The 23,438-nt window shown below is 37.3% G+C and overlaps 2 protein-coding genes across 3 annotated transcripts in view; one reads left to right on the top strand and one right to left on the bottom strand.

The window, feature by feature from the left end:
• The window catches only part of LOC107602885 (major facilitator superfamily domain-containing protein 9-like), a 9,535-nt gene extending 3,880 nt beyond the window's left edge, over positions 1–5,655 (top strand). The window contains exons 4-7 of one of the 2 annotated variants that reach the window (XM_016295495.1): positions 2,219–2,348; positions 2,425–2,634; positions 4,139–4,965; positions 5,060–5,655. In XM_016295495.1, coding sequence (XP_016150981.1) covers positions 2,219–2,348; positions 2,425–2,634; positions 4,139–4,965; positions 5,060–5,068 — 1,176 coding nt within the window. In that variant the 3' untranslated portion in view covers positions 5,069–5,655. Of the gene's footprint in view, positions 1–2,218; positions 2,349–2,424; positions 2,635–4,138 lie in introns of both variants that reach the window. The other variant, XM_016295494.1, reaches the window with a different exon arrangement.
• slc9a2 (solute carrier family 9 member 2) lies at positions 5,241–17,378 on the bottom strand. The gene is made up of 13 exons (XM_016295489.1): positions 17,243–17,378; positions 14,426–14,889; positions 12,319–12,569; positions 11,456–11,673; positions 10,387–10,586; positions 9,624–9,713; positions 9,462–9,532; positions 8,863–9,030; positions 8,594–8,699; positions 7,393–7,509; positions 7,112–7,202; positions 6,673–6,838; positions 5,241–5,274 (listed from the first exon to the last, which is right to left on the bottom strand). The coding sequence occupies exons 1-13, from the start codon at positions 17,376–17,378 to the stop codon at positions 5,241–5,243; spliced, it is 2,112 nt and encodes a 703-aa protein (XP_016150975.1).
• Positions 17,379–23,438: the final 6,060 nt, after the last annotated feature.

The following is a 23,438-nucleotide window of genomic DNA, read 5'->3' as shown; positions in this document are numbered from 1 at the left end:
AGTGTCTGTATGTGTGTGTGTGTGAGTGTGTGTGTGAGTGTGAGTGTGTGAGTGTGTGTGTGTCAATCCTCAGTCTAATGAGTGCTGGTATGGAGATGCCTGCAGTGCTTGCCTCAGGGCCTGCGCTGTTTCATTTGCCAGGTCTGATCTGTCTGCCTTAAGGCTATAAACTAGCTTTCTTTGCCGAGACATTCTTTACTTTAATAAACAACTAAGATTCTTGTTTAAAGGTCCTGCTATAAATATCACACAGAACATTTTCTACTACCTGACAGATATCACTAAAATTGGTTTCCTGTCACATCTGTGTCTGTGAAAGCACTTGATTCTGTATACAACAAAAATAATGGGTTGACCATGGGTTGATACATGTCAGTCATTTTAAAGCTTTTGGTTTGCTGACATGGAAGGCATGGTTTTGTAGTGAGCTGTTTTGCTAACATTAAGCAAGGTTAGCTCTTTAGCAAAACAGCTAAAGCATTGCTTACAGCATCTTTACATGGTTATGTTGTACAAAACTCTCACAAGATTGTGTATTTGCTGCTATTCCCCTTGTGATAAATAAGTACACTTTAGCATACTTTTGAAAAGAGTATTTATTATATAAATAATTTATAAAAATATACTCAAGTGCAAACTTGTAATGTGTAATGTTTTTGGCAATTTTAAATGTTTAAATTGATATTAAATGCAATTAGCTGAAATTCAGAGTGTAGTTTGACACACTTATGTAGGAATTAAGTGCATATTATATGTAATTTCATACCACAATACTTCTATTGACTCTGAAATATTCCTTTTCTTTTGAAACTTGTATGTCATTTTTTAGAAATATACTTGTAATTACACATTTGGAATAATGAAGTTGCAAATTAGTATGTTAAAAATATTTTAACTTCAAATGTAATATCAACTAACATAATACAGTAAAATTTTTAATTAAGTACTTTACATGTGCTTTAGTATGTTAGTCAACACATTAAAGGGGTCATATGATGCGATTTCAAGTTTTCCTTTCTCTTTGGAGTGTTACAAGCGGTTCGTGAATAGATAAGATCCCTAAAGTTGCAAAGACTAAAGTCTCAAATTCAAAGATAGTCTTTATAAAAGTTAAGACTGGTCCACGCCCTCCTAAAACGGCTCGTTTAAACACTCCCCCACATGTCTATGTCACGATGTAGGAAGATTTGCATAACACCGCCCAAATGTTCACGCAAAGAAAGAAGGCGTAACTTTATTGTTGCTGCCACCGCCACCGCTATGTTGTGAAGATGCTGTGTGTTTCGTTGCGAAAGCGAAAATACTTTGTTTGGCCTTCCAAAAGAGGACACGACTACAAATCAGTGGTTAAGTTGTATTTACAACAATGTTCCAGAACAGTTCAACCCAAATATTCAGATGTGTGCAGCACATTTTATGGAGGACTGTTTCCTGATGTTTCCTGACTGTTTCCAGACTACAATGCCGGCTGTTCTGACTCACAGTCTGTAAGTACGTTTTCATATATAAAAGAATTGGCCACTGATGATTCAAATGCGAGTTTTGAGCAGTGTAGAGTAGCGCTTGTTTGTCATTTCTCCGATCACAAATGCAGACATGGTTTTATGTTTACGCGGCGCGATGCAACGCAACGTGTAAAAAGACAGTATAAGTCATTATAATCCGTAATTATGTCCCCACTGGATGTAACAAATGCCTCGTTTATAATGGATTTTATTAATTTTGTCTCGTCGCGCCGGGATACGGCATAACAGTATGGTAAGGGGCGTAAGATTTCCGTCACACGCTTGAGGTATTCGGCCAATCACAACGCACTGGATAGCTGGCCAATCACAGCACACCTCGCTTTTCAGACCGATGAGCTTTGTAAAAATCGACACGTTTCAGAAAGGCGGGGCATAGAGGAGAAACAATAATGTACAGTATGTGGAAAACAATGTGTTTTTTTAACCTTAAACCGCATAAACACATTTCATTACACCAAATAATGTTCTTTTTAGCAACATCATATGACCCCTTTAAAATAAATGTACCTCTTTAAAAGACAAGAAAATTACATTTAAAAATGTAATTTAAACTAAAACTTTTAATCTGACACTATTGCTTTTTTTTTAAGCAAAACATTATTATTTTTGGAATAAGCAACCTTAGTATTGATAATGATGGCCTCTTTTATATATTTAATTGTCTCTTATGTGTTGTATTCTCTGATTGGCAGGGAAGTTGGAGTGATGTGGTAGGGAGACGCTATTCACTACTAACATGCCTTTTGCTCAGTGGCTTTGGATATGGCCTGCTGGGTCTGTCCACGAGTATTGCGCTCTTTGTGCTGGCCAGGATACCAGTGGGTAAGTAGTGGTGTACTTTGGTTCATATTGCAAATAAGTGCAGCATTACTGAAAATTTTCCCTTCCTCTATTAAAGGGCTCTTTAAACACTCCCTGTCTATATGCCGAGCGCTCCTGTCAGATCTTGTGTCGGAGAAAGAGCGGCCTCTAGTGATGGGCCACTTTAATGCAGCCTCAAGCGTGGGATTCATACTGGGACCAGTGGTGGGTGGATATCTCACTGAACATGAGGGTGGTTTTTACTTATCCTCATTCGTCTGTGCAGCCATTTTCCTTCTAAATGCAGGTGAGCAAGATTGACAATAGTCACGTGCATAAAGAAAGTAACTTATTCCTTACAAGTACAAACAAGTATAGATAGATTGCAGTTATCTTGTAATGCATTAAAGGGATAGTTAATTGTTTACTTACCCTTAAGTCATTCCAAAATCACATGCCTTTCTTTCCCTGGACACAAAAGAAAAGATGTTGAAGACTGTTTGCCATGCAGTTGTAATGAATGTGTGCAAAAGTTTTCAAACTTCAAAAAGGACACTGTTTTTACTTATCCTCATTCGTCTGTGCAGCCATTTTCCTTCTAAATGCAGGTGAGCAAGATTGACAATAGTCACGTGCATAAAGAAAGTAACTTATTCCTTACAAGTACAAACAAGTATAGATAGATTGCAGTTATCTTGTAATGCATTAAAGGGATAGTTCATTGTTTACTTACCCTTAAGTCATTCCAAAATCACATGCCTTTCTTTCCCTGGACACAAAAGAAAAGATGTTGAAGACTGTTTGCCATGCAGTTGTAATGAATGTGTGCAAAAGTTTTCAAACTTCAAAAAGGACACTGTTTCATATGTACAGCATTTTAACCATTTAACTATATACACTCCAAGTTTAAAGCCAAATCATGAAAGAAGCCATGTCTGAAGTCCAAATAATTTTTCATGAATCAGACCGTTTTAATGAATTAGTTGATCTGGTTAGAAGATTTGGAAAGTGTTTGGCTGCTTTTGTATACTTTTTTTAACTTGAAAACTTCAGTCACTCTTCATTGTACAGTAATTGCATGGAAAAGAGCAGCATCAGCATTTTGCTAAACTTCGCATTTTTGTTCCACTGAAGAAAGAAAGACAGACACTTGAGTTTGGATTTACATGAGGATGAGTAAATGGTGACAGAATTTTTATTTCTGGGTGAACTATTCCTTGTGAAAAATATCATTTTAACATACTTAAAAAGTATTTTTTACAGAAATAATATAGTTTAAAACGGTATACTTGAGACTGGATGTAATGTTTTCAGACACGTAATTGCAAGTTAATTTAAATTAAATTATATTATAGTTTGAAATTTTTGACCTATATATTGCAACTTGTAGGTCATGTATTTAATTATATTTGTAATGACACATTTATAATGATGAAGTTACATATTTAGTACATTTAATATATTAACTTTAAATGTAATGTCAAATAACACAATACAGTGTAGTCAGCACATCAAAATAAGTACTTCTTTAAAGCATGACAAAAGATGAGTAAAACAGTGATTTAATATGTGAAATAATGGAGTCATATAAGACATTTATAAGATTTCAGTCATGAAAGTGCACTTAAGTGGCCTTTTAGTTTCCTTAATATTATATATTCTGCGAGTACAGTTTTTTTTTAAATACACATTTAAGTACACTGCAAGTGCACATTCAGTACAGTTAAGTGCACTCCTTTTACACAAGTGATCCCTTGTCTGCTACTGTACAAAGCAACCATAGTCTACTTATCCAAATGTTGTCTTCTCAGGTTTGGTCTGGATGTTACCTTGGAGTGAGACGCTAAATCACCGTATTGATGCAAACGCTAACAGTAAAACCAAACCCAGCAAATCCTACGATGAGTTAAAGAACTCAGTCCAGCAAAACTGCTCAGACAAAAACCACGTTCGCCATACTAATGCATCAGCGGTCCGCAGTCAAACAAATGGAGGCTGGGGCTGGAGAGACATGTCTGTCGTCCAGCCTGCCTGGAGACAGCTGACCTCAGTGTGGATACGGATCCGCATGGTGGCTTCCTCCGATATGTGGGACGTGTTCCTGGTGCGTCTTCTAATGGCTGTATCCATAATGCTGTACTACAGTAACTTCTCCTTAGCCATGGAGGAGCGTTTTCAGCTCAAACCAAAGGTGACGGGCTATTTGATCAGCTACAGCAGTATGTTGGGGGCCCTTGCTGGCTGTTTGGTGGGACCCGTCACACACCTTTATGGCAACAACATGTCTGCTTTATTGTTACACTCTACTGCACTCACCTGCACGTTGATCTTCCTGTATGCCACGGCACCCAACGTCTGGCAGGTCCTGCTCACTTCCACGTTCTTTGCCATCTCTACCACTATCGGACGCACTTGCATCACTGACTTGGAGCTGCAGCGTGGGGGAGCCCAAGCTAGCGGGACGTTAATCGGAGCGGGACAGTCGGTCACAGCTGTGGGACGGGTCGTAGCACCACTGCTGTCTGGTCTGGCTCAAGAAGTCAGCCCCTGTGGACCTCCTAGTTTGGGGGTTGTGCTGGGACTGGTAGCTGTGGGTTTGCTATTCGTGAGGACTCCTAAGTGGGACAGCAAGACAAAGGTTAAAGACAAGAGTCCCAAACAATGAGGTGAAAACCACTCAAAGTGACAGAAAGACGAAAGATTGTGACGGCAGCTGTCTTTTTTCCTCTCAGGTGATGTGATGAATTTTTTGGAGAATGTGGGAGTTTGGATCCTTTTTACCAGCTAATAAATGTCTCAACGTCAATGTGAGATGTCCATTGGTAAGCCTACTTCCTGTGCCATCATGCTGAAAGAGAGCAAGTGCCTGTGCATATGCAGATTTGACCGAGTCTGAAGTTTATATCAGAACATTTAGCTGTTTAGTGGTTCAACACCAGTGGCAAAACTAGCACCAGAAGTGGGACATTCATTGTTGAAAGATTTTATTTGTTATATAAAAGTGTTTTATGTGTTGTGTTTTTATGTGTTTCCTGGCCAAATTTCTGACTATAAGTCATATAGACCAGAAAGGTAAGGCTGATATGCTTCCAAGAAAACTGTTTTAACATTTTGGGCAGGAGAAATGTAACTTTGTGATTGAGTTTTACCTCACTGTGGCATTGATACTCATTTAACCACTATTTAGTATAGGTGCACTTCATAATACTCACTTCCTTCGGTGTTTTTAAATTAAAAGTCATACAGTTGTTGCCCCAAAGGCTAGCAATAATGTTTTTAATAAAACTGTACAAAAAACTTGAGTATAGGACACATACACTACTGTTCAAAATTAGCTGTGGGGTCAGCAAGATTTTTTTATTTATTATTTTGAAATCATATATTTCTATTTAGCAAGGATGCATTAAATTGATCAGAAGTGACCGTAAAGACATTTAAAAAGTTACAAAAGATTTGTTTTAAATAAATGCTATTTTTTCCACAAAAATATTAAGCAGCACAACAACATTGATAATAATAAATGTTTATTGAACAGCCCATTTTAATTATTCCTGGAGGATCATGTGATACTGAAGACTGGAGTAATTATGCTGAGCATTCAGCTTTGCATTACAGGAATAAATCACATTTTAAAATATATTCAAATAAAAAACAATTATTTTAAAGGGGTCATCCGATGCTACATGCACTTTTACAAGTTGTTTGAACTGAAATGTGTGTTGGCAATGTGTGTATAATGATAATTATATAATATAATGATAAAAACCCACCCACTGTTTTTTTTTTATCTACTAAAATCATTTCCCCTTTCTCAAATCGAGCCGATCTCACGTCACACAGACTCCCACGATTATTTGATTGACAGAAGCGTTTCAGCAGACTGGACTAGTGTCTGACCTTAGACCAGGGTTCCTCAAATCTTGCCCTGGAGGGCCAATGCGCTGCAGAGTTTTGCTCCAACCCTGATCAAACTCTACCTGTGATTTTCTAATGATCCCGAAGACATTGGGATCCTAACCTCTGCAGGAAAGTGGATCTCGTGGGTCAGATTTGAGGATCCCTGCCTTAGACCCGCCCTGAGTGAGCTGTCATCATCAGTCCGCCATTGTTTCACCAGCGGAGCAGATGTAGACAAGAATGACTCCTAAGCACTAGAGGTGTTTAGTTGTTGGATGTAATAGTGAACATAGCAGTCGTCATTTACTCCCGACATCTGAGCCGCTGAACTCGCAGTGGATTACTTTTGTTTCTGAAGGGAATGTGTTTTTGACAGGGTAAAAAAGGTTTTTTAGGCAGATGTGAGGTCAGATGTCCTGAATGGCTGACACTTGACCCCAGATGTGACCTCCTGTAGCCTCTCTGCTCCTCATTCTGTTCGTCCACCGTGTTGACAGAGGAAGCCACTTCCTTCAGAGTGTTTAACGGCCTGAGAGGCATCACTGCTTTAGATGACACTCTCTGTGGATGCCTGATTGACGGGTAGTCGATCTCCGATTCAGTATCACCATCTCCTACAAAGACAACAGCATAGAGTACTATCTATATTACTGTCAGTACAGCTGCTTAAAATGAATAGTTATGAAAACCATTTGACTCACATCAGTGTATTATTTAAAACTACCACTAGATGGCATGACAAATGCAGTAGCCATATACATAACCACATCTAAAAAAAACTGCTTCAAATAAAAGCAGTTATTGAACTTTCTAATAAGCAAAGAATCCTGAAAAAAAAATCACTTAATATTTCACAAAAAATATTAAGCAGCAGTACATTCTCTCACCAGTGTGACCGAGTCTCCCTGGAGGATATCCAGAGTTCAGACTCCGGCCCATGGGCAGAGAGAAATACTTCTGGGACATTTTTGCAGCATTCTGGTAGAAAAAGAGCAAGGAAAGGGTCAACGACTCTCATTTCCATATTTAGAAGTGCATATATTCTATAGATCATTATGTATGACTTTGTGTTCTGATTTTAGACAGCATTCTTTAGGTTTTTTGTCTTATATCATATAATTCTGTACCCAGTATAAATAAGTGCTCTCATTTATATAGTGTTACATACAGTGCCATGGAAGCTTCCAGCTCTGAGGCTGCGTCGTAAGCTTGTGTGGCGTCTCATCAGGATCTCCCTGGCTGTGATATCATTGGGTAATGTATGCTTATTAGTGTAAGACACTGTCTGTGAAGCATAATAGATAAAAAATATAGATAACCAATTGTGAAATATCACAAGGGACATTAGAAGCAACAAAATAAACATGAATAATTTCAACGCACCACTACTTCACATACTAAATAATAAAAAATCATTTGAGAAGACATTCAACTTTCCCATAAAACACATGGTAGTCTTTGTTCAGTGCAACATTACTGGTTTCTGGGCCCCACACTGGAGAAAAAAATTATACTTTGGACCATTTGTGACCCTGGACCACAAAACCAGTCATAAAGGTAAATTTTTCGAAATTGATATTTATACATGCTGAATAAATAAGCTTTCCATTGATGTATGGTTTGTTAGGATAGGACAATATTTGGCTGAGATACAACTATTTGAAAATCTGGAATCTGAGGGTGCAAAAAAATCAAAATATTGAGAAAATCGCCTTTAAAGTTGTCCAAATGAAGTTCTTAGCAATGCATATTACTAATCAAATATTAAGTTTTAATATATTTACAGTAGGAAATTTACAAAATATTTTCAGGGAACATGATCTTTACTTAATGTCCTAATTATTTTTGGCATAAAAGAAAAATCGATAATTTTCACCCATACAATGTATTTTTGGGTATTGTTACAAATATACCCTACAAATAGTGACTTAAGACTGGTTTTGTGGTCCAGGGTCACATTTTAATAAAACCCACAATAATAATGCAGTCAGTAAAGCTAGTCAGTATGTGTCATCGATATGAAAATACTATTTAATCATGGACAATTTTTTTTTTTTTTTATTGAGATTTGTTTTTGACAAACGGAACAAAATCAAAACTATCTAGATTAGTCTGATATCAAAACACACAGTTATTTTTTCAGTGTAGGTCATCCAAATCTGTAAACCTGGCACAAAACTGTTTGTTATTTCTGATGTAGGTCAGTGTCCTCAAAATAATTCATTTCTTAACTAATTCCTTTGTATTGAGCATTTGACTGTCTTTCTTTTTTCCTTTTTTTTACGGTGGTGTTTTTGTTGTTGTTTGTTTGTTTAGTTTCTTCCAGCAATTCCTATATTGTAAGTTCAGGACATTCTGTCATAACTCACCCTCTGTCTGATCTTGTACATGTTCTTTGATAAGAGTTCATGCATATTTGTCACATCAGATGACAAGAACTTCTTCCTGGACTTGGAGGCATTCTTTCTTTCTTCGCTATAGTAAAAGACAAACAGAAATCAACAGGAAGCAAATCATTGTGATGCTACTCCGACCACAGACCTTTACTGAAATGTTCAGCTAAAAAAGTTTCAGACAGTTTCGATTTCTGAAAAGAGGAGGACAGGACAAGAAGTGACAGTGCAAAAAGGAGACGTACTGCAATGAAATTAAAGAGGGGGCTGCACTGATGTCACCGGACATTTGGTCCAGTATCTCCATGGCGTTCTGAAGCTCCAGTTTCTTATACAGAGCCACAATGCTTGACTCGGGATGATTATCACGGATTAAAATCTTGCGAATTATCCGGTTATTAAACTTCATGAACCTGGCAACCAATGGAATGAATGAATCTCAAAATCAATATCACAGTATAACAGAGTGTACGTTGGATTTTGTATGTTGATATTTAACTCCCACATTTACACTGAGTCAAATTAAATGTCCTTTATCCATTCATATATTTTTCCAAAATGAAACAAAACAAAAGAAACCTAGGGTAACAGCTGTGGTAGTATCTAACAGGAAACAGTCTTTATGACAGATACATTTACAGAAGCCTAAGGCTGATTGAGAAACGCATGTCCGCACGACAAAGCTGTAAGACCAGTCTAACCGGTGGTATGTTTTTGGGACACTAATGAAATGATAATAGAGAAAAATGGAAACATGACACTAAAATACTTCTATGCTGTTGTCAGCAGATAACTGTAATTTTCCAATGAAAAAAGCTGTGTAGTGAAAAAAAAGAACTCCTACTTGTCTTTCCAGTAGTAGTGACTCCACTGTCCACACAGATCTTCTATGCCAGCAACAGTGTGCTCCATCAACTGAAACAGAGTAACTGAATCAAAATTAAACTGATCTCGATTACTGATTAAGCATGTTTAAATTAAATAAATGAAACCACTGAAGACATACCCTTTTGTGAATCTCATCATTGATGGTCTCCATGTTTCGATTTGTCTTACGAACATTCATTAATTTTAGAAGGGGTCTTATAGTAATTCCCTGCAAAGAGAGATATTATTTAGATACTGGACACTACTACTTAAAAAAAAAAAGCATTAATACTTTTATTCAGGAGGAAGCATTAAATTAATCAAAAGTGACAGAAGACATTTATAATGTTACAAATGATTTCTATTTCAAATGAATGCTGTTTTTGAGCATGCTGTCTCTTCACCTAAGAATCCTCCACAACAAATATTAATAAATGTTTTCATCAAGGAAATAAATTACACTTTAAAATATATAAAAATACTAAAATATAACACTTATTAAAAAAATAATATCGCAATATCACTGTTTTTACTGTATTCATCAAATGAATGCAGCCTTGGTGAACATTTTTAATCTGCTGCAAAAAAAATTTTTTATTCCAAACTTTTGACCAGTAGTGTATAAATACACATTTTAATTAATAATTTATTAATTAATTGGTGTAATATATGAAGAGCAAAGCTTCATTTGAGCTCAATGGAGTAGAACAGAGATTAGAAATGGAAAGCACAAACTAGTGGTGAGTTAGTCAGCTACTAATGAGTTGTTGCATCAACAGTCTAGCTCTAGTTATGGGAAATTGCATCTTGTAAAGATGATTCATAAAAAGGAATTCTTGGCTAGTTTGCACACAAGCACTCCTAAAGCAAGATTCATTCGCTCTTGTGAGAAGGTACAGTACCTGAATGAACACTGTGAAGATGATGACGACAATCGTGCCTGTGATGAACAGTTTCTTGCAACCAATGCTGTCTGGGAGAGTGAAGGCCAAGGCAAAAGACACAGCTCCTCTCAACCCACCATAGGCCAAGCCAAACTGATCTTTCAAGTTGAAAGGAATTGTGCGGAATGGGTTAATGATCTGCGTTAGGACCAGGATCCCTGAAGGAAAAATAAAATACGTTAAATTTTTGCCAATAACACAAATAACTATGTCCTTTAACAATGGCTAAAGAAATTAAATTGTATTAACTTTATATCCTATCATAGTTCTATTCTATTATAGTTTATATTAGCGATGTGGATTTTACAGGTTTCATCTTTAGGCCAGTAGGTGGCAACAAGTCGGCTAACTGTCTTTCCTTCTCAAAGGAGTTGAATCCTTCTCAACATTTGTGCATTCACAATGCTGATTCATACTTGTAACAAAACATTAATAGCTGCATCCAAAATACTGCATGCTTCACTTCTATATAGTAGGTGAAAAACAGTATGTGACAAAAGAAGTATGTCCGAATTCACAGTACTCATAAAAGAGAAGGCCAAAAATTCCCGGATGACCTACAACTTCCGAGATCCATAATAATTCCATTTATACTACACACATTCATATTATATTGACAATATTTTTGAAGTAATTACTTATTCAAAGTAAGTACTCAAGAGAGTATGTGATTCAGATGCAGCCTGTGTATTTATAATTTCGAATCATTCACTATACCCCTCAAAACTGATTCGTTCCATAAGGAACCACAACTGTGTGTTGCCTGAAGATGCGACGATTGATTGTGCTTTGATTGGAACTATTCCTGTTGGTGGAGCAAAAATGGGCAAACTAACTGGCAATATTGTGTCCATCTATGTTACTATTAATTATACCATTCTTGTGTGCTAAATTGTTGTGTAACTGCATTATTGCACTTGAAATCATGCAATATTGTTTAATTGTAAACAATGACAATAAGAAAACATCCTGCTACTATTAAAAACTTCCTTTTAGTAATTTGGGAATTCTTTCTAATCTCCCCTACCCAGGCCTCTCCAAAGAAAAGCAAACAGCAGAGTAAAGAGGATGTAGCCCCAGTTCCACTCGTGCTCTGTCGTTATGGTAACAACACCCAGAAAGAAGAATATCAGAGTCTCCGACACACTTCCAACCATCTTAATGACATGCCGAATAGTGGTGCAGGAGCGCTGGGATACATTCTCCTCAACGTAATACTTCATAGTCAAGGCGCAGATTACAATACTGTAGAAACAGGAACACAACATGCAGGAAAAGCCAAAAGAGTGCTAATTCATTTTTTTATTTTTTTCAAAAATGCAGTTAGGAGCCCTTACGTACGCCATTATGCTGGAAATGGCAAGGAGCTCAGCTATGAGGTAGGCCAGGTAGCTGTACAGGAAGATGATTAGAGGCTCGATCTCTCTCACTTTTCCTGTAAAGCGTGTGGTGAAGGCTGCCACAAAGCCAAACAGTACGCCGAAAATCGTACCGCCCAAACCAACTACAAAAAATCGACCTATGTCCAGAAAAACGTCTCCGGCTTCAACCACCTCCATTGCTGCTACATGATTGAATAGATTATAGAGCACCTAGAACAGACAGTGAGAACTACTTATACATAAATAATACACAATGCTCTGTCGTTATGGTAACAACACCCAGAAAGAAGAATATCAGAGTCTCCGACACACTTCCAACCATCTTAATGACATGCCGAATAGTGGTGCAGGAGCGCTGGGATACATTCTCCTCAACGTAATACTTCATAGTCAAGGCGCAGATTACAATACTGTAGAAACAGGAACACAACATGCAGGAAAAGCCAAAACAGTGCTAATTCATTTTTTTAAATTTTTTTCAAAAATGCAGTTAGGAGTCCTTACGTACGCCATGATGCTGGAAATGGCAAGGAGCTCAGCTATGAGGTAGGCCAGGTAGCTGTACAGGAAGATGATTAGAGGCTCGATCTCTCTCACTTTTCCTGTAAAGCGTGTGGTGAAGGCTGCCACAAAGCCAAACAGTACGCCAAAAATCGTACCGCCCAAACCAACTACAAAAAATCGACCTATGTCCAGAAAAACGTCTCCGGCTTCAACCACCTCCATTGCTGCTACATGATTGAACAGATTATAGAGCACCTGGAACAGACAGTGAGAACTACTTATACATAAATAATACACAATCTGATTCACAAAACACAAAATTATGACACAAATATGCTAAATTACTAATATTACAAGTACAAATGTGATGATTAACACATGCAGAACATCACAAAGAGTAAAACATTCACAAAGACTACTTGCCATGTACAACAAAATGATCAAACCATTTGAATTAAACAAAGAAAGCCATAATTACAGTACTCAGCATAAATGAGTAGCCCCCCTTTAAAACTTCACAAAGTCAGCAATTACTCTTTTCTTAGGAGACATATTAGGGCTCTTTGGAGATATAATATTTTAGCAAGTCTGCTTGATTAATTAACAAAAAAGCATGTCAGAATTATTCATGAAAATAAGATTTGAGGACATACTTATTTAATTTAATCAAGCGTGTACTTAGGGTTGGGTATTGTTTGAATTTTATCAATTCCAATTCCAATTCTGCTTATCGATTCCAATAAAAAAATGAAAATCAAACATTTACATCTTTTTTTGCAAAACATTTCATTGCTGCTGAATACCATGAACAAAAATCAGCCGGCTACATAAAAACTGGACTGGATTAAGAACTGATTCTAGATCAATTGAGACTTCTTGTGTAGTTCTCTCACAATTCTGAAGAAAAAATATTAGACAACTAAACAAAATCTCATGGAATTTATGAATGAATAATTCAATGACTCACTCAAGATTTACTTGTTTTGTTACTGGATGAATCAGTGTTTTAAAATGAATCTCTTGAATGAATGATTCAAAGACAAATACATTTTTAACAGCCCCTTTTCGCCACCTATAAATAAAAGATGCGCACACAGGAATTGATAGGTGGAATTTAAATTTAAATTTTACAATAAGTATCCGATTCTGGAATTGGAATTGATTTTTGATTCCCAACCTTACATGTACTCATTTTTGCAAGCATTTATTTGAACAAAATTGGCTAATTTACTTTTACGGATATTTATTACATATTTTCTCTGTTTTTATTAAAGTACTGAATTGAATCTCTGTTTTATTTAGTATTGAATTTGACCATCTTTCCATCTTCATGAATTGTATTAGTGATCATTAAGAGAAAAAAATGTAGTATTTGTTTAGAGGTGGTGTACTTATTTATGCTGAGTACTGTGTGTGTTTTTGCAGCTAACAAATATTTCAATCACTGAGTGGGGAAAGAACAATAATGTTAATATACGTGTATTGTAGCAAGTACTTGTATATTAACTGTATCAACTTGTACTGTATTTTACTGTAGAAAGAAGCAAAGTTACAAAGACTTCTTTGTCTTACTGTTCTATTACTATTCCTTTTCTCTTTACTCCAGTTCAAATGTAATAAAATAAGAAATGTAATTGTGCTTAAGTATTTATGTTTGACACAATAAAGAAAGCAACAATGTTTATACACATTGTGTTTACCATGGTGTTTCAGCCTGTATCAAATGACTGAGTAATTACACTGGCTTGTGTTGAGTTTTGGATTTCAAGTAATCTGTTACTAGGGCAAGATTTGAAAGGAGATTCTATACAAGCGTATTTCTTTTGAAACTAATTGTGATACTTTTTGATTAACGACATAACTATGTCAGCTCGCTTTTATTCAGGCATAATCTTTAAAACAGTTCTTGATAAAAGAATATTTGTAAGTAATGCACCAAGTAAAAGCAAGTTTCAAGCACATGTTTTCCCATGGAGAGTATGACAATGTATGGCTCACAAGTCTCATTCTTTGTCCTCATTGCCAAATGTACTGTATCTATTTTTAAATTGTATCTATTTTTAATTTACTAGTAGCCTGCTTTTTATGTACCTTGTGCACACATCACTTACCACAGTGACAGCATCATTGAACAGGCACTCTCCAAATACCACAATATAGAGCTGCTCATGGACGCTGATGTCCTCAAACACAGTGAGGACAGCCACTGGTTCTACGGCTGAGATGATGGAGGCGAAGAGGAGGTTCTCCTGCAGGGTAATGTCCTGCACACCAAACACCTCGATCTGGCAGATGGCAAATAGAGAGATGCCAATGCCAATAGAATTCCACAAGGTGCCAACAACAGCAAACCACAGCACTGTGCCGATATTCTCAAAGAAAGGCCGAGTGGGCATGAAGTAGCCCGAGTCTAGAACAATGGGTGGCAACATATAGAGGAAAAAGGCGTTGGAGGTGAGCACAGACGGCGGCTTCTCGTGCAACGAGTGCATGATGCCCCCGACTATGAGACCAATGGAGATCAGCAAACATGACTCTGGCACCCAGACTGTGATCTTATGGTAAACATGGAAACCTATTCAGAAAAAAACAATACTTGTTACTTAATATTTGTGTGTGTGTGTGTGTGTGCAAGTGGTTAAAAAGGGAAAAATGTTTTATTAGTACCCTATGTCACAGTTATGTTCTCTTTTGGATCTGTTTCTGTCTCCACATTTCCCTGAGTCCCTTTCTCTATTAGTCTCCATGGTTTTTGATTCAGCTCCACACCTGTTTCAGTTCTCCCTAATTACCTTTTCTAGAATTTAAGCCCTTTGTTTTGCCCAAGCTCCTTAGTTCCGGTATTGATGTTGATATTGTGTTTGTCTCCTGTGTTTCTCCTGCCTGTGGATTTATTATTAAAATGACTTTGTTTATTTCTACTCCTGTGTTGTGTGCTTTCCATAGCTACAATTTACAGAATACCAGAATTCCAAGTTATTATTGCTGTGTTGTTTTTTCTTTTGTTTTTGTTTTTCTCCTCTCCCGGATGGATTTACCAGTCGTCCAACTCCTTTGCCTGGAGCAGAAGGACCGATTGCTGGAGGACCACACCAGGGCATTTTTAGATCTGGTGTGCCTTACTCACTTCCTTGACCACTCGCTTTGCGTCTTTTACTACACAAGCCTAAGCGGTGTAAGGCACGCCTGCCAGCGACCGGTCCAAAAGAGGGTCTCCACTCCTCTGGCTTCGCCTCGTCATTCCGTCCCTCTGGCTCTGTCAGGCTCCTCCTTCCCTTTGGCTCCACCTTTGTCCTCAGTTGCTCCGGTTCTGCTGCGGTCTTCCGGATCCCTGCATCGGTCGCCTGAGCCTTTGGCTCCACCTTGGCCCTCCGGATCCTCTGTGTTGCCCTGGCTCTCCGTCTGCTCTGCTTCATCCTGGACTCCTCTTTCATCTGCTCCCTCTCCATCAGTCGTCCCCAGGGCATCGTCAAGGCCTTTTCCACCATGGCTCCTCCTGCTCCTGGCTCCTCCATCTACTCTGCCCTGGCCCTATGAACTATGCCCCTTTCCAATTGCTTGCCCCACGCCCGCCTCCCGAACCTCCACCCTCCCTCCCTCCTCTGTTGGACTGTTTATAAGCGTGAGTACACACCTTCCGGGAGGGGGGGTGAACTTTCACAGTTATGTTCTGTTTCTGGGTGTGTCTCAATCAGCTCCCACGCTCGTGGACCAGTAGATCGTGTACATGAATTCGGGCACTGGTAAGTTCCCTGACTCGCTGCACGTTGGGACAGTGATCCCTCAAATTCCAGTGACATGATTACGTACAACATCAACGGACAACATGGTAGAACGTCATCACTGGAATGAATAAACAACAGACCGAACCGATCTCTTTTTGAGATTTATTTTTTATTATCTTTAAACACGTGGTTCTGGTACAAGTTCTTACAACATTTCAGCCGAATATTAATTATAAATGTTAATTAGATGTTCAATTCCTGTCTAGCTATGTGTGTTTATGTTGAAATACACTAAAAAGCTGTTTGTCTTTTCAAATCTTCTATCACGAGTCATTATTTATCGAGTTGGCTCGTGTGGTTTGTTTTGCGCTTCAGAAATGTGACATTATTTCCGGTAAGGGAGCATAGTGAGCGCCTATGCTCCCTAGTTTTTGCAGTGCATTGTGGGATTTTTTTCAGGGAGCAAATGTTCCAGTGCACTGGAAGGATTTCGCTATTGAGACAGCCCTTAAAATGGCCGACTCCCTGATCAGTGCCCTTACTACTGAACAAGAGAGCTGATTGAGACTCCCTTGTCTATTAGTTTCCATGGTCTTTGATTTATTAGCGCCACACCTGTTTCAGTTCTCCCTAATTACCTCTTCTAGTATTTAAGCCCTGTGTTTTGCCCCATCTCCTTAGTTCCGGTATTGATGTTGATATTGTGTTTGTCTCCTGTGTTTCTCCTGCCTGTGGATTTATTATTAAAAGGACTTTGTTTATTTCTACTCCTGCGTTGTGTGCTTTCCATAGCTACACGTGACACCCTATTCATTCATCCTTAAATCTAATTTACTGAATCTGTTTCTTACTTTTTTATATTCTAGTAACTTTTTGTTATACCTTTTTACCATTTTTTTAAATCTCATTAAGATTCTAAATTAACTTTAGAGTAAAGTTGCCTTTCTGACTAGCCATGTCATATAGCTAAGTAAAAAAAGTCTATTGAAAATTAATATAAGAAATGTTGCATAGTGCATAGTGTTTCCTAAACAAATAGGCTAGTATCTGATAAATACGTAGGCTGCTAGTAAAACTGGAATAGAGTCAGTACTGTACTTAGTAATTAAAATAAATAAGTATACTAGTAACATCAAAGTCACTAGTAGGTGGTCTAAAGAATATATGTTAAAACAGCTTGCCATAGAATGTGTAATCGCTCACCTATTTTGGCAAAGGACGCAAGTAGCACCCATAAAGTAATCTCAAACGGGAGCTGAATGCGGGGGTAGTTCAGTGTAAACACCGCTTGGGTGGTTTCACCTGGGTCGGGGTCAGGATCAGGATCAGTCTCCTCCATCGGGCTCCAAGGAAGAAGTTTAGATGGAGAAGTAGTAGTAGGTTCAAAAGGAACATCGACGTTTGCTCCGTATCCAAGAGATGCAATGCAAATTACGCACATCAAAAAGTCGAAAGGCGACCTCTCTTTAAAATTAAGCACCATATTTTCTCAAAATATATGCATATGCCAGAAGCTGAGATATAAAAAATACTGAAAATATGTGAAGAATTAAAAGTACATTTTAAAAGTGTTCCCTTCATCTACGTCCCTAAAGCATACTGATCGTCGCACACTCGTGACTGAGTTTGGGCTCTCTGTCTCAGTGAGCAGGTGTGTGTGGTCAGATGAGGGCCGGTTGACGACCAATGCCACACCTGATTTGTCTGTCCTTGCCTTTGAAATAGTTTCGCTTCCTCTAGTTCTCAGAAAATATATATTTTATTTTTTTGTAAAATGGAGATAACCTGTTCCTCTCTGCCATAACAAACACTTCTGAAGTAAAACTCCTACGGTGTAGTTTCACGAGCATACATATGTGTGTGTGTGTGTGTGTGTGTGTAACTTGCCAGAGTTCTGTGAACAGTGGTACTGTTGAAATGAATGAATGCAATTCTGTTGCTTCAGTATTTGAATATGATACATAGTTAGGAAAGGCTTGCATTTATGCCACCTTTTACATATCTATGAAACTATTTTAAACATTCTGGGTGGGTTGCACCAACAAGGATTAATTTAAGTAAAGTTTAGAGCTAATCAAGGATTTGTTGATCTGGGTTTTATTGTAAATCGAGTTGTGTTGCACCACTTAATTTTAAACACAGATGAACAAATCAGGGATTAGAACTGTAACCTGCGATTAACACCTGCATCTACGATTAATGTTCTCCTCCATGATGGGTTTGCCATTGCAATTAAACAGGAACAATGCTAATATTCCTAATTTTTTTTCTTTGCTACCAAACTCTCTTTCTGACATAAGTTGCTCGTGTCAAAAAAGGAAATAAACTAAATAAAAAATATCTGCCGTTTTAATAAACTGCTAGCGTTATTCAAACGGCTGATCAAGCAAGCAATGAATACATTTCTGGCAGTGCATACGGATTTCATAATCCTGGAAATATATTTATAGTATCAATTAATGGAGTATATTTTGCATGGTCATCACCACTGCCGTTAAATGCTATACGGTATATTTCTGTTTTCTTTGTCGTACGCCGAGATGCGCCGAGATGAGTGACGGATTCACATCCCGGACTCGATAGAAGACGCAAGTTTACTACGGGCTAGGGATGGGCGGATCGATCCTTGAGTATCGAAAGGATCGATCCTCACATAAAAATATCGATTCTGAAGTGCATTTTTTGAAACATTAATTTGATTTACTTATCAAGAAATTCGGTGCATAGAATAAGCTTCTAAATGGAAAAATAGACTATATTAGCGAATAATTGTGTTGGATAGAACCATTTCTCCTGCTCATCGGAACACGTGCTGACGCATGGCTCAGAGTGCTTGTTCAAATAGGGCTGCTTTTCCCAAAAGCATCAGAAGCATAAGTAGATCTATAGAAACCATTGCCACATTACATTACATTACATTGTTACTATATATAAAATTAGTTCTGAAAAATGCATCACGGTTTCCACACAAATATGAAGCAGCAATAATAATAAATGTTTCTTGAGCAGCAAATATTAGAATTATTTCTGAAGGATCATGTGACACTGAAGACTGGTGTAATGATGCTGAAAATTCAGCTTTGATTACAGATACATTTGAAAATATATTAAAATAGTTATTTTTAATTGTTGTATTTCTCAATATTGCTGCTTTTACTGTTTTTTTTTCTCTCAAATAAGTGTATCCGTGGTGAGCATGAGACTTAAAAAATTTAGAAGTATCGGTATCGATATCGACGATACTGGGCTTGAAAATATCGGTATCGGATCGAAAATAAAATAAGAGGTATCGCCCAACCCTACTACGGGCTGCCAAGACCCTCACAATCTGCTGGCTCAATGCGCTTTAATCTTTCTTTTTATTTGTAATAAACACCTGAGACCTCACAACACACCCTCTATTGTTTTCTTTGTTTAATCAGCCACATAATTGTAACTGTTGGTGCACTTTATTTCATTTAAACCTCCTCACCTGTAAATGTAAAATTAATCCCTAATTGAGATGCAAATTGAGTTTAAAGTTATGGAGCAACATGATTAAAGTTAATCTATTTTAAATATAAATTAAATCCAGGATCAAGATGATGGTTTAAATGTAATCCTGCTTATTTTTAAACCAAGTTTAAAGTTTAGTGCAACAGAGTTATTAGATAAAACTTGATTTAATCTAGATTTTAGATTAAACTTTATTGGTGTAAGCTAAACAATTTGCAATAATTGTATTACATTTATATCTGATTTGTTATATCACTTGGCCTTTGATCCCTCGTATGCGTCCAGAATCACATACTCTGAAGACATACTTCTTGTGAATAAGTAGGCTATTTACTTCACAACCATTATGTTTTATATAGTATGAATGTAATCCGGATGTACTACATCTGTCCTGTTGACCTACCACCGTTGTGTTGCTTTACTCATTCATGCAATTTATGATGCAGCCAAGGTTTACATTGAGAGCCAGGCCACGTTTATTTGTCACATATCTGGGCATCAACCCAAGTCTGACGTAGTGCGTCGTAATCAGCATAATAAAAAGATGCGAGCGTTGTCCCCATTCAGTATGTTTTCAATGTAAATACAAGGGCGTAATTGTTTCAGTATTTTCTCTAGAAGTTGTTCTTTATCTTTATAGGAGTGCCTTTCCTAATGTAACCAGCTCTTGTTGTTATATGTATGAAATTTTCACTGTTCTTTAATATTCTAATCAGTACCTGCCACTATCGAGTGGTGAAAGATTTACCAATTATACAACAGTTCACCAAAGCCTTCCAGTAATATATCTTGGTTACTAATGCAAAGATTAATTTATTAGGCCTAGTTAGAACTAACGAGTGGGTCTGAAAACTAATAATAAAGAAAACAAGAAGTGAAGTAAAAGGGAATAATGTTATTTTTCAATGTCTTGTAAAAAATGAAAATTATAATGAAAAGCCTGGAGCTTTGTTTCCCTCAGAGCATTTGTCATGATATAGCTTAAACCAATCAGACATTTAGGCTAATAGTTTATTCCACTGTCTATTCAACAACCTCTCACCGGCCTTTACAAAGACAACTGATGCTGCGTAGGTTTAAAACAAATAATTATTTTTTTCATTGTATGAACAGTGTCACAATGGTCCATGGACCTAAAGTTCATGGATTTTTTATTGCGAGACAGATGCTGCCAATGACGAGTGCTTTACAACAGTTCTGCCAATTCATGCATGAAACACAAATACAGCACATATGTTACTCTCATCCCTGTTACTGTATGTCTTCTGTGCAAGTCAATCTCTGTCTGCCCTTCTTGACTTGTTATGACATCTTCACACGATTCAGCTGTCTGTCACGGACAGCAACGACATATTTTTAAGAGAGATTGCCTGCTCGTTCATAGGAGAAGCAGAGTTTCGCTCAGCCAGAAGAAATGATATAAGGTCTAGAGATGAAAGGAGAGCATGGATAATCCTGTTCTCACCCATGCAGGCAGTGACTCATCATTAAAAGGAAATGGCTGTTCGTTATGATTATTATTGCTTTAATTACAGTTGATATGAATCCAATCAAAACAGAGATTAAATAGCAAAAACTCTTTTTATTTTATTTGGGTTTTTAAAAAAAAAATGTATGCAGAATTAAGGTTCTGCTTATATTTTTAGACTCCTCTTCAGTGAATTTATTGGAGACGTAAAACCAAAAATGAATATGGCTTCAGAAGACTTATGGCTTCTTTCTTATGACAAAGAGCTGTGTAAAGATTCTTCAAAATATTTATTTTCTTGTCTCTTGGAAATAATACAGCATATAGGTTTCGATTGATAAGAAGGTGAGTCGATATTGACATCATTTTCATTTTTGAATGAACTATTTGTATTAAAGATGGCCTTTTTATCATATAAAAACTTTGTTCTTATAGCATTATGTATATGAAAGTTGAGAGATGCACAATTTCAGTAAGAAATGCATCCAATCTTTTTCTCTGCAAAACAAAAATGATAAAAAGGGAAAACTGCAAGTCTACACTACTGTTTGAAAATGTTGTTTTTAAATGAATTTGATTATTCTCGCCCAGGCTTCATTTATTATGACAAAAATACAGTAAAAAATAGTAAATAATTGTTTTTTATTTTAAAATGTAGTTTATTCCTGTGACGGCAAAGCTGAATTTTGCATTTATTTGAAATAGAAATCTTTTGTAACATTATAAATCTCTTTGCTGTAACTTTTTGTTAATTTACTGCATCTTTGGTGAAAAAAAGTATTAATATCTTCCTTTTCAGAAAAAAAAACCATACCTACTGCGAACTTTTGAATGGAAGTGTATTCATGGATTAGTTGATTTATACACAGGCCCACAAGCACATAAAGAGCTGTTCATGCAGAAACACTCTCACGCATGGATTCATTTCCTCTGTATGATTGTCATGCACATAAGATCTCACATAAATAGAAACTTGACTCAGTTCTTGGCTCATTATTGTAATTTCTGCTTTCTTTTACAAATACACAACCTCAAGGTTTAAATGACTGCTGATTTCTGACCAAATATTAGTAGGCCTCAAGATTCATCTGTGTTTAGACATGAAAGCATTAGATAAAATTCCCTTTTTGATCGTACCACCTCCTCCGTAATATTGCCCGCCTCTGTTCCTCTTTTAGTTTTAGAGATGCTCAAAGTGTTGTCCATGCCATAATTACTTTAGATCTCTTCTACTTGATTTCCCTGCCAAATTGTTTCAAAGGATACAATACTTCCAGAACTCTTTTGATATTCTATTTGTTCCATTTCCAGTGTCCTGTCATGTGTTTTGAATACAAACAACATGAGAGATAGATAGGCCCTCTCCCGAATATAGTGCTCTTTGTAGACTTGCATTTTTACATCTATAAAGTCCATGAGACTGTAAGCTGTCCTATTTGATAATTTGGGTTTTAAAATGTGCTTATGAGCACCCCCTTTTCACCCTTGATGGATGTTGTGTCAAGCCTGCACTGTATGAAACATCTGCATTGCATTAGATGAATGAAACATCTGCTTTAGGACCCAAGAAACAGCACCTCAACAGAGCTATTGATTAGTAGGCCTGAATATGCAGGACTGTAGCATGTATACACAGCTGAGGTAACAGTTAAACAGAACGTCTCAGTCCCAGAAAGCTCAGCTGAAGAGAAAATCACTCACACTTCCTGATTAAGCAAAAGGTCAGGATGTGGTTGTGGGAGATTGAGAACTGACAGTTTAGAGTGACACTGCATTAGCGTGCATGTCAGGGTCTGTATGTGGACGGATTGTTGTGTTTTGTCCATAACCCATTATTCACAAAATAAAAGAACTGTTTTCAAACAGGTCTTTATGTGTGTAAATGGTTTGAGCTGAGTTATTTGTAGAAAACTGTGCAGAAGAAAAAGAAAGGTAAATATTGCTCTTCAAACAGGGATGATGTCATCATAATACAGTAGTTGTATATGGAAACAGGAGTTGTCCTTTGTCCCAGTGTGCTGTGATGAGCCAGAAATAAATTACTCTCCCTTTATTATCAACTGTGCTGTCTAGATTGAAAGTGTGACATTAAAGGTGGTGTAAGTGGTAAGCAACACTGGTAGCCAATGTTGATATTTCAAATCACCAGAACAAACACGCCCCTACCCCAAAAGGGTCTCGCCCCTATTTTGATAGCTCCGCCCCCCCAGGCAATGATTAGTTCTGTGAAACAAAGCAAAACCAATGTTACACCGTGTCTACACCGGACACGAGCGGTGCGGCGTGACAAAATATTATTATAATAAGTGATGCTGTCTACACCATAGATATATATATATACATATCTATGGTCAACACTGGATGCGGTGCGGTGCGGCGCGACACGACAAATCCCAGATAGAAAACTGCTGCTGCGTTCTATTTATGACGTATTGA

Source organism: Sinocyclocheilus grahami, unplaced genomic scaffold (genome assembly GCF_001515645.1).
Source record: "Sinocyclocheilus grahami isolate Dianchi unplaced genomic scaffold, SAMN03320097.WGS_v1.1 scaffold337.1, whole genome shotgun sequence".
In the NCBI taxonomy this organism is placed as follows: domain Eukaryota; kingdom Metazoa; phylum Chordata; class Actinopteri; order Cypriniformes; family Cyprinidae; genus Sinocyclocheilus; species Sinocyclocheilus grahami.
This window is presented reverse-complemented; position numbering and strand designations above follow the sequence as displayed.